Source organism: Triticum aestivum, chromosome 7D (genome assembly GCF_018294505.1).
Source record: "Triticum aestivum cultivar Chinese Spring chromosome 7D, IWGSC CS RefSeq v2.1, whole genome shotgun sequence".
Taxonomy (NCBI): Eukaryota; Viridiplantae; Streptophyta; class Magnoliopsida; order Poales; family Poaceae; genus Triticum; species Triticum aestivum.
The window spans coordinates 334,040,150-334,052,487 of record NC_057814.1 but is presented as its reverse complement, the minus strand read 5'-3'; the positions used below and the strand labels follow the sequence as shown (position 1 = coordinate 334,052,487).

Here is a 12,338-nt window from a genome sequence, read left to right as displayed (position 1 = left end):
TATTGCATTTATCATGTTGCACTGCCTGTAAATGTTATTTCAGTCTCCTTGTACTTGTGTCTTTTATCAGCACATATTGGCTGATGTAACGTTTATCTAATTTTGTAATCTAAACTCATCATTTTTAGGCGGTGGAGATTTTTCTTTGTCACAAAGAGGGAATGTTTCCGCGGAATATTGCGTAGTCCATTGAATCGGTGGGCCTAAATGTGAGCAGAAAACGGCCCTGGATGGCTGCAACAGGCATCCGTCTCCTTCCCCGTGCACTTCGAATCTCCCTTCGACGAAAACCCTAGTTCAGTTAGGAAGGGCAAGGGGAACTAAGGAGGCGGGGAAGACATGGCGGCCGCGGCGGCCTCCGTTGGACACAGCAGCAGAGGCGGCGGTGGGCGGATCCATCGGCTGGAGGTGGAGAATTTTAAGTCGTACAAGGGAACGCAGACCATCGGCCCCTTCTTCGACTTCACGGCCATCATCGGTCCCAATGGCGCCGGCAAGTCCAATCTCATGGACGCCATCAGTTTTGTGCTCGGCGTCCGCTCCGCACACCTCCGTGGCGCCCAGCTCAAGGACCTCATCTACGCCCTCGACGACCGCGACAAGGAGGCCAAGGGTCGCAGGGCCTCCGTACGCCTCGTCTACAACCTCCCAGGCACCGGCGGCGAGCTTCACTTCACCCGCACCATTACCGGCGCCGGTGGCAGCGAGTACCGTATCGATGGCCGACTCGTCACGTGGGACGACTACAACGCCAAGCTCAGATCCCTCGGCATTCTCGTCAAGGCCCGCAACTTCCTCGTTTTCCAGGTCTTCACTAATTCTTCCTCCTCGATTAGCAATAATTCCGGAGACGTGACATGAGCATTTGCGTTGCAGGGTGACGTGGAATCCATTGCCTCCAAGAATCCTAAGGAGCTCACTGCACTCCTGGAGCAGATTGCCGGCTCTGACGAGCTCAGGAGGGAGTACGACGAATTGGAGGAACAGAAAACCAGTGCCGAAGAGAAATCTGCACTTGTCTATCAAGAGAAAAGGACCATCGTCATGGAGAGGAAGCAGAAGAAGGCGCAGAAGGAAGAGGCAGAGAAGCATCTGCGCTTACAGCAGGACCTGGTACTTCTCCCACACTCATTTCTTTTGTTCTGAAAAATCTCAAGTTTGGGTTACTTGCTTACCAAATATTCACATTATGCGCCCTATGTCTTTGCTTGTTTTCAGAAACTGTTAAAAACAGAGCATCTCCTATGGCAACTCTACAGCATTGAAAAAGACATGGAAGCAATAGAAGCCGAACTTGAGGATGATAGACGTTCTCTTCAGCAAGCGCGCGAAGATAATCAATCCTCTGACAATGGACTTGCTGCAAAAAGGAAGGAGCAAAGTGCATTTCTCAAGAAAATTACCTTATGCGAGAAGAGTATGTCGAAGAAAAAGGTTGATATTGACAAAAAGGTAGGTGCCTTATTTTCACTCCTAAACCCCACCACTTCCATCACGACATTTCTGTTTGTGGCTGTATGAGGAGCTTTCAAATTCTTTTCTTCTGTTCTCGTGGCATCATACAACTAGAACCCCCCCCCCCCCCCTCTCTTTTCAACTTGTGCCTACCAGAATGACTTGTATGCTTTTTAGATTCACATCCATCTATTAAGCTGCTGATCATTGTATTTGCTCTTAATTACGTGTTTAATTTTTAGCTTCTTGCAATTTAGAATTTGTAGTAGAATTCTTATTAGTAGGTGAAACAAGGCTTGCCTTCTAGAGATTTAGAGCGTACCAATGTCGTTGAAATTATGGATTGGGCATGTTAATTACATCCTAATTGATATGTTTCTTCTTCAGCAACCCGAGCTTCTTAGATTGAAAGAGCAAATATCTCGGCTCAAATCCAAAATCAAAAGCTGCAACAAAGAGATTGACAAAAAGAAGGATGATAACAATAAACATTTGGAAGAGATGAAAAGGCTGCAGAGTGCTTTGGCTGATGTCACAAGTGCTATTGAGGAGTTGAACGAGCAAGGCCAAGATAAAGGAGTGAAACTGCAATTAGCCGATGACCAAGTCCAGGAATATCATAGAATGTGAGTCTGACTGTCGTATCTCCATGTGTACTAGTGTACTATCTAAGGAGAGTAACACCATTGTGTCTTGTCTATCTTTCTAGTTTCTAGGCATAAAACTAGTGTAAAAAATGGTCTTACATTATGGGATGGAGGGAGTACTTGGGAGTTGAATGAGCGAGCGAGTCTCAAAATCGTAGAATGATATGTATTTCTTAACAAACTTTGAATGCTAGAACATCTATTTGTGAGAGGGGAGGGGGGGGGGGGGGGGGGGGTAAGACAAGTCTGTAGGTAGATAGTACATGCAACGAGGCCATACTGTATGATTTGGTTTTACAATCACCTTCGCTACCTCGCAAAATCTGTGAGCATTTGAGTTTTTTTATTAGTTATGAATAACTGCGACAAAATGGATAAATTTAAACTTTTTGAACAATGTCTTTGCATTCTTTTGATATTTGTGCGTGCATCCCTATGACGGCTTCATTGGACCTTAACTTCTGTTACAGTAAGGAAGATGCAGGAATGAGGACAGCAAAGCTGCGAGATGAGAAGGAAGTATTAGACAAAGAGCTAAATGCTGATATTGAAGCCAAAAAGAATTTAGAGGAGAATATGCAACAGCTGCGTAGCCGTGTTGATGAGATATCATCACAGGAGAGTGAATTGCAGACAAAGCTTAATAAGATTCTTCATTCAATCCCCAAGCATGAAGATGAGCTTACACGTTTACGCGAGGATCATAACAAGATTGCAAAGGAACGCCAATCTTCAGGGTTAGTCCATAGCAAAGTCCTTTGATCTCGATGGGTTGCTTGTTCGAATCATTCAGTGTATTAACTTTTGCTCTACCATAAATGTCAGTTTTGAATTTTGATGTCCAATACATTATTTTTTAAACTTTATGCAGAGCTAAGTATCTGACATTGAAGCAGAAGGTGGATGAGATAGATACACAGTTACGTGAACTCAAAGCTGTGAAGCATGAAAGTGAGCGGGATGCTCGATTTTCAGAAACTGTTAAGAGTCTTAAGAGGCTATTCCCTGGAGTCCATGGTCGCATGACTGAACTTTGTCGGCCCTCACAAAAGAAATACAACCTTGCTGTCACTGTTGCCATGGGAAAATTCATGGATGCAGTAGTGGTTGAAGATGAAAGCACAGGAAAGGAATGCATTAAGGTGCTGCTTTCATGATTTTAGTTAGCTTGTCTTCCAACATTTTTTTTATATATTTGGAGAACAAATTATACTGTCCGTTTTAGTGAATGCTATTACTTACTTTTTGTTTAATTCAAAACGTATTTCTCCAGAATACATAGCACTTGTTAAATGAAATCGAACAACCAGTGCGCCATTTATATTTGCTTGCATGGTTTTCGAAGAGATGTGTGTATGCTAAAAATCGATGTAGTTCCAATCTATGGAATCTTCCTATAATTCATGTGAAGCGTTAAAAGAAACTTGGATGGGTTTCAACTTATCAAATGGATGTCAAAGTCACATGGACGGATGGTTGGTGCATGATGGATAGCACCCTAAGGACGAAAGCACATGCTACTCTTATTGCAAGACTTGCCTTGGGCGAACTTCACCTGAATGAGGCTACTGTAGTTCCATATCCACTGTCGTAGAATGCCACACTTTCTTAGCTACCTTGCCCACTTGTCTTACACTCATTATTTTGACATAGCTGTGGCAAACAATTCGTACACCAAAAAGATGTGGCAAACCACACTTTGTAGCTGTTTTTCTGGCAAAACAAAAGATATCAACCAAATAGGAACAGTCCATCAACCACGTTTTGCATTTGTGTTTGTCACGTTATAGAATTTTCTGATTTTAGTTGGTTCTTTACTTTTGGCATCATCCAGAATGTGCAGTAACTTTATGTCTCCTGTGCTGCAGTATTTGAAGGAACAACGTCTTCCTCCACAGACATTTATTCCCTTACAATCGATCCGTGTGAAGCCAATAACCGAGAGGTTGCGTACCCTTGGAGGATCTGCACAATTGATCTTTGATGTGATACAATATCCTTTTTTTCTCTATCTTGGTGAATTTTGCTGCATGCTCCTTTTTTTGGGTATCCTTTCGAGTTTTCAGTGATCAAATCAAATGTTCATCTATCAGATGATTTTATCTGCCTTACTGAATAATATTGCTTTTGCAGTTTATACTTGTTGTAAAAATTTGTAATGCATCATTCCATGGAGTGAGAAGAGCTGTTGACATTTATCAACCTTGATTGCCCCCATGTGGATATCCATTTTCTATAAAAAATTCATTTCTGTTTCCCCCAGAAAACTTCAAAGGCCCTTTCACTTATTTTTAGACTAGTATCATTATTCAATTTTGTTTGCACACTTGCTTGCTTGTGGTTTTGTTATTTGGTGCAGTCTTTTGCTTCTTGTGTCAGTTGTCGATGAGCTATATTTCAATGACTTTTTATGGTCAAACGCAAACATTTGTGCCAAATTGTTTGGTTTTGTTTGTCATTTGTGCCTTAACATTATACATTTGATCGAGCTTTGGAGAAAGCAGTTCTGTATGCTGTTGGGAATACACTTGTCTGTGACAAACTTGATGAAGCTAAAACTCTTAGTTGGAGTGGTGAAAGGTACAAGGGTAAGTGCATGCGCTCATGTTCTGAAATGAAATTTTCTAAAAAAAATTATGCTTACTTGGCTCTCACACGTATGTATTTAGTCGTTACTGTCGATGGGATACTTTTGACTAAATCTGGCACAATGACTGGTGGAGTAAGCGGTGGAATGGAAGCAAGATCAAATAAATGGGACGACAGCAGAATAGAATGTACATATCCTTTTTTTTCTATTATTACCAATAGATATGTGCAATATCTTGTAATTTGCCTTACTGGGTCTTCATGCTATATGTGATGTAGCTCTGAAGAAGAAGAAAAGTAAGCTAGAGGCTGAAATGTCCGAACTTGGTTCCCCCAGGGAGTTGCAGAGAAAGGAGCTTGCTGTATCTGAGAAAATAACTGGACTCGAGAAAAAGTTACATTACTCGAATGTCGAACAGGTTGGTAGATAGTTTTGACTACCCTTGACAATACTTTAAACTCTCCTAGAACAGTGCTATTTCCTGGCTGTTTCTAATACTATTTCTTGTGTGCAGAATAATCTCAAAGAGAAGCTACACAAATTGGCATCTGAGAAACGTAATATTGAGAAAGAAATTGATCATCTGGAGCCAGGAAAGGAGGAGGTGATATATACATGTGTTCAACTGTTGTTTAAGTCAGGTTCCAAGTGTCACTTGTGCACCAGTCACTAATACATAATTTTCTTAGTTGGAAAGCCGTCTTGCTAAAAACGAACGGGAAGTAAGAAAGCGGGAGAAAAAAATAAATGAGATAGTCGACAGGATCTACAAGGATTTTAGCATGTCAGTTGGTGTGAAGAACATTCGTGAATATGAAGAAAAGCAACTGAAAGATGCTCAAGCACTGCAGGAGAGGAAGCTAAGTCTGAGCAATCAATTATCGAAACTGAAATACCAGTAAGTAATCCTTCATTTATTGTTTTCATGGAAATCAACTGGCCAAGTCTACATTTACTTTCATGTGCATACCTCATATGGCGTTCGGGGCATGATTTTGTTCTGCAGGCTGGAATATGAACAAAAGAGAGATATGCATGCTCCGATTGCAAAGTTAAACAACACACATGAGACCCTAGAGAAGGAGCTGAAGGGCTTGCAGGAGAGAGAAACTCGTGCTAAGGCTGATGCTGAACATATTTCAAATCAGATGGAAGAGCTGAAGGCTGAGGCTGAAGGTACACTTCTGAAGTATCTTGTCTATTTTTCTATAGTCCTTGACAAGGATGCAAGTGGGGTGGGATGCGTCCAGCCCGCACCTGCCTTCTCTGCTTGTGGTTGAGCTGGGTTGATGCGGCAGCCCGCATTGCCCGCAAGCTTCGCCGGTTAATGTGGCAGCCTGCATACGCCACAATTTTTAGTCCCAATGAATGCCTGATGGTTTCAGTTGTGCATTTTCAAATACTAAAAACTGAAGAATAAAACAACTAGAAATATGAAAAAAAATTCCTCTAAGACCTGGTTGTTTTCTCCATCAAGTTAGACCCAGCCTAGAAGATGGCACATGGCAACACAAATCTCATAGCACCTGTATCTTCTCCAACTCGTTCCATCCCCAACCTAGGGCAGCCCGGTGCACGTGGCCCCCGCTTGCGCAGGGTCTGGGGAAGGGTCTGACCACTTTGGGTCTATAGTACGCAGCTTTCCCTACATTTCTGCAAGAGGCTGTTTCCATCTCCATCTTTGATGTTGTAAGAAAATGGCTGCTGAGCACAGCACATCATCAAGGCGCATTCCTGTCGTTGAGTGTGATCAGTAACATGAAGTTCTTGATCACGGTCACTTGGTGAAGACTACAAATAGCTCCCCCATAAACCATATGGGAAGCATTGTCTTGTATATCATCTTCGCATGTACCCATCATACTTCAATGGACCTTCAAGCTTCAAGCATATGTCCATTCATCAAAGTCTCTACGAAGTTTGTTTAAATTCTTCGAATATATCACTCATAACCTTATGGGAAGCCTCTTCGTGTAGACCATCTTCACATGTCCATCATGTGATCATCCGCAAGCTTCAAGCTTGTAGTTCCTCGAGATACCTATCTTGAACTCGCCCTTATCTACCTTGATGCCCATCTTCACTTGATTTCATCCTCACATGGGCTACTTGAAATCTTTCTTTTGTTGCAAGCCCATGAGAATCACCTAACCCATATAGACATAGAACACATAGTATGGGTTAGTTCACAAAATACAATTCGCAAGTGCTTACCATATCACTAGATCCCATGTGGTACACTATTTGCGCTTGTGTGTCGACCGTCTAGAATTCAATCTTTGAGCTTTATCTTGGTCAACCTTTATCTTTATTCCATACTCTATCAGTCTATCTTGATGTCTTGAAGCCACATTGAACTCTTCCCTTCACTTTATTGCTTCGAGACATGATAACCAATATCTCAATTCTCTCATCACCATGTCGAGTTTCTCATGTTTATTAGATTGGTCATTACTTGCTCTTCTAAATGCTTCATCACAATATCTTGAGAGGCACAATGAATTCTTTACTTGAATTACTTGCTTCAAGACTTTATCAACAATGACTCACCATATGAGCTCATCATAATCTCATCTTTGAGCCATATATGGAATTCTTCTCTTTAATCATTGTCTCGAGGTCTTGATCCATCATGCCTCAACCCATAAGCCCAAGCATGACAATCTTTGAGTTCTATGATTGAATAAAAAATAATCAATACGAAGTCTACTTGATCATAATAGATTCATCACTAGAACTCAATGATCTTGATGCAAATCTTGATGTTGATGTCATTCATTCCAAATGCATCAAATCTCCTTCATGCATCACTGCTATATATTTCAGTGCAAACATTAGTCCATAGGGCTTTGTTTATTACCAAAACCACACATGGGGACTATATTCACTTTCAGCCATCTGTGTCGCTGCGGCTGCTGCACCAATCTGCGGAGATAGAGCGGCGGTGGAGGAATGGCCGGGCTCTAGCCACAATCCAGTAAGGGGGGGGAGGCCTTTGGAGCTGCTAATGACTGCAGCTTAGGAGAAAGGTTGCCAGTGGAGATGGAGGCGCCGCCGTTGAGTCTACTGTCAGGAGATGTGGGGATATCTTTTAGGCATCTTGTGGATATGTTGGCTGTCCGCTGCAGCCAGCCTGGTTCAATCCGCGGGAACAATGCGGCCATATGCAGTCAACCCACGAGAAAGTATGTGGGCTTGCTTTGCGAGGTGGGACACTGGATTAGCAGGCAGGCTTGCCACACTTGCACCCGTAGTTCTTGATTGCCAAGTAGTTGGCTCTTTTAGGGATGCTAGTTGGCTGATCCATGTCCCTTGCCATTTAATTGGTTCATTGCTGCTTAATTTAAGTACCAAAGAACCCATATCACAGTTATTGCACCTTATTGTTCCTTAAGCTTAGTTTTCCAGCTCTACCAGAAGTAATGGCATTGTGCATTTGCTTAGTAGTATCCATACCTGAATATGTACTGTTTGGGCTGATGAACTTGCTGTTTCCTTTCCATAGAGGTATACTAGTTCATCCTTGTATTTTGTGCAAAGATTTTCTTATGGAGTTCTGTTGATTGTTTCTAAATGGTGTTTTGAAATGTAATATACATCTGCTAGCGTTCTCAATGTTCAATAAAGCATTTTTCAGCGGCACTTAATCGTTCTTAAGTGCTGAGTGTTGGCTAGCTTCGCTTCTGCCCTGGGTGCAGATTTTAGCGTTGAGTGTTTTTAGCGCAATTAAGTGGTCGATTTAGCGCTAGGTGCTGGCTGAGTGTGCGCGCGCCTATCGATGAAATAGCGATGGAAACGGTCGGGCGGGAACAGAAAAGTGTAGACGGGAGGGGAAAGGGGGTATAAAGGCCACGGCCCAAATTGGCCTGGTGGCTAGGGTTGGAAGCGGAGGGGTAAGGAGAGGCTGTTGCGGCGGCTCCTGGAGGCACGGCTCCCTGGTCCTCCTCGACGTCCACTCTATTCAGTCAGGTGAAGATTGAGACTGATTCCTCCTCTCATTGTTCTTTATGCAGATCTTACTCCGCTGTTCTGTACTTCTGTTCTTTAGTTCTTCTTCTTCCTCATCTGTTCCAGATCCAGTGCAGCAGTGCTCCTATTCCTCCTCTGCAGCTCTGCCTCTCTCCTGTACTCATCTCATTTAGTCATTGCCAAATTTGTCTAGGAATTGCATAAGTATGGAGGCAGGAGATGATGCTACTGCTAGTGATGCTGCATTAGCACAAGAGAGAGCACTGGCACTGAAGAGGAACTCAGAGGAATTGCATAACTACGGAGGCAGGAGATGATGCTACTGCTAGTGAGAGGAACTGCATTTTATATGCTATTTCAGTTACCTATGTGCTATGTTTCATATTTTCCTGTGTATTAAAAAACAGCCAAATTCAGGCCAATTTACAAAAAACGCTTAAGCGCATAACTCATTGCTCTAAACTGTGTGGCCTTCCGCTTTGCTTACGCTTTCGCTTTTTTGAACATCGAGCTTTCTTGTGAGTGTCAACCGAGCTCTTGCTGTGAATTTTAAACTGAGCATGCCATACGAAGCGTCTTGTGAGTGTCAACCGAGCTCTTCATAACGAATATCAGCTTGTCCAAAATTTTAGTACATCTTGTTCCTTCTCCATTCACCTTTGTACTTATTCATGAAACTCTTCACTAAAACAGACTGGAAGTTGAAGTCAGATGAATGTGAGACAGCAATTGAGGAACTAAAGAAACAGAATGATAGTGTTGCTGCTGCATTGGCAAAGCTGGATCGCCAAGTGAAGTTAAAGGTAGGTTTCTCTAACAGTACAACTGCTTTCATCGAATATTCATTTAGACAGTTTTAATAGGGATAAGCCTGTTAAACAATTGATTTCTTCGTTGTTTTTGTTTGGGTTTGTGTTTAGACAATTCATATTGGCAATCTTAAAGGCTGATGCAGTAATGAAGCCATCGTTGTTCTTGTAGGAGGGACAGATAGTTCAACTTAGATCACGCCAACGTGAGATTCATGAGAAGTGCGAACTGGAGCAGTTAAAGCTTCCTACAGTTAATGATCCAATGGACACTGGATCATCCTCACAGGAACTTGTCCTTGATTACAACCAGCTTAGTGAAATCTACCTGAAAGAAGTGCGGCTGTCTGACCGTGACAAACTTGAGGCAGAGTTCAAACAAAAAATAGGTACACTAATGGCTGAGATTGAACGCACTGCTCCAAACTTAAAAGCACTGGATCAATATGAAGCACTTCAAACGAAGGAAAAAGAGGTGAGCGAGAAGTTTGAAGCAGCTAGGAAAGAAGAGCGAGAGGTGGCTGACAAGTATAACTCTGTCAAGCAAAGAAGGTATTGCCCAATTATTTTCGTCTCTAGTTATGGTACTGTTTACTTGCTTCTTTATTTTCAATACAAATGTATGCTGATCGAACTGTGGAGTTTCGCTTGAATGATTGGCACATAGGAATAGCAAAATTCTATGGAATTCCACTTTCTAGTACAGCTTAAACTTACGAGCCTGCATTATCTGACCGGAAACCGCAGCTTAAACTTAATATGTCACTTATGTTAGTATTTGTATGTTCAGGAAGTGTTCTATTTTGGAAACCACTCATCTAAGTGCTCAATTTATGTCAGAGCTCTAATATATTTACACAAGATCTTACTAATATATTCACTGTTGAAAACATGATAATACGTGAGCATCAATTGGTGCTACCCCAACTCTTATCACGTATAATGATGATATGTGTGATGGAGTTGTGGTAGCACCAATTGAAGAGAAGCTTGTCCAACATTGTGTGCGATGGTTTGGGCATATACACATACACCGCAGGCCTCCAGAAGTGCCAGTGCATATTGGAAGTGCATATATAACGTGCTGATAATATCAAGAGAAGTTGGGTAGATCAAACTTCTAGCCATGAACAGGGGTGCGTCGAAGTTAGCTATCCACGTGCCAGAACTATGACTATGTTTTCGAGATCTTATGGGTTTCAACTCTAGCCTACCTTAACTTGTTTGGGGCAGAAAGGCATTGAAAATATGATAATATGCTGCATTCTTTTGGAAGAAATCAGACAGTGTTTGATTTCAGCTTACTATAGCCTCAGATTATTGATTATTCTTAATCAAGCATTGTCGGATTTCATGTATCTTTTTCGGTTTCAAGTTAATATATTGCCTGCTCAGGATATATTTTTGGGTCTGAATATTGTTTTGCTTAGGTATGAGCTGTTCATGGAAGCCTTTGATCATATATCTAAAGGCATAGACAAAATCTATAAGCAGTTAACAAAAAGTCACACACATCCACTCGGAGGAACAGCATATTTAAATCTAGAAAATGAAGATGAGCCATTTCTTCATGGAATCAAGTACACAGCTATGCCACCTACGAAGCGCTTTAGGGATATGGAACAGTTATCCGGTGGGGAGAAGACTGTTGCTGCACTGGCATTGCTTTTTGCCATTCACAGGTAAAATATTTCTGGTAAACATGGCAATATATTTCCTTTATCATGTTCCCTGTTATTGATTAAAAAAACTGCCTTGTTCATTAGTTAGTTGTAACATTGTTTGCAGTGAATGACTTAGTTATTTATACAGAAATTACATATTGTGCTTAAGTGGTCACATGTTCTCTTCAGGCGCCAATTTTGCTTGTAATACATCTTGGTGTTTCTTCTGTACCCCATGATTATGTAGTAGGTACCGTACCATTTTCAATGTAGGATAGATTACGTAATCTATATTTTCTTGGCCTTTGTAACTACAGTTTGGTAGGGTAAATTGCTCTTTTTGAACATCCCCATTTGTTGTGGTGCGTGTGAGCCACATGCAGACCTTTTGTCCAAAACGTAAACATGTGCGGCAATTGTGCAGTTTCAGGCCATCACCATTCTTCATACTGGATGAAGTCGATGCAGCTCTAGATAATTTAAATGTTGCCAAGGTTGCTGGGTTTATTCGATCAAAGTCATGCGAACGTGCTGGCGAAGAGCAAGATGGTGAGGGAGGTTGTGGGTTTCAGAGTATTGTCATATCGCTGAAGGATAGCTTCTACGACAAAGCTGAAGCACTGGTTGGTGTTTATCGGGATTCAGAAAGAAGGTGAAAAGTGCACTTTTGTTAGTATTACCTTTTTTCATATTTCATGCACGCTGATCCTTCAACTCAAATCTGACATGCAGCTGCTCCAGAACCCTCACCTTCGACCTTACGAAGTATAAAGAAGCATGAAATCCACTCCTGTTGGAGTCTTCCTACGTGTTAATCTGTGATGGTGACAATTATCGTCAACTGATTCTGTATTTCAACTTGTGTATATGATTAGTGGCATGTAGTTAATGTAGAAACGGCACAAAACTACAGTACCATTAGAAGTTATATGTGTTTTTGTGTGCTTATATGTTCCGTCTTTGCAAGAATTAGTTTTTTTGCGGGGTTTTGCAAGAATTAGTTGATGGGCATATATCACCGCACCAGCATGCGGGAACGCCGTGTTCTTCATCTTAGGCATGTTTGGATGCTAAGCGATGGCCAAATGTCTTCCCAGGCAAACAAGAGATTGCTTAATTCGACAAGAAATCTTGCCATATCGCAATGAGAGGCCAAATGAAGCATATTGCAATAGATAGTAGGGTAGCCCGGTGCATGTAGCTC

The 12,338-nt window shown here is 41.8% G+C and overlaps 1 protein-coding gene across 1 annotated transcript; it reads left to right on the top strand.

The window, feature by feature from the left end:
• The first annotated feature begins 218 nt into the window (after positions 1–218).
• LOC123167096 (structural maintenance of chromosomes protein 1) lies at positions 219–12,084 on the top strand. The gene is made up of 18 exons (XM_044584929.1): positions 219–807; positions 877–1,113; positions 1,219–1,452; positions 1,843–2,081; positions 2,573–2,839; positions 2,974–3,244; positions 3,971–4,095; positions 4,581–4,690; positions 4,772–4,879; positions 4,971–5,110; positions 5,207–5,296; positions 5,382–5,590; positions 5,699–5,868; positions 9,355–9,464; positions 9,643–10,022; positions 10,901–11,152; positions 11,559–11,786; positions 11,867–12,084. Exons 1-18 carry the CDS (start codon positions 340–342, stop codon positions 11,913–11,915), a joined length of 3,687 nt encoding a protein of 1,228 aa, XP_044440864.1. The 5' UTR covers positions 219–339; the 3' UTR covers positions 11,916–12,084.
• The last annotated feature ends 254 nt before the right edge of the window (positions 12,085–12,338 follow it).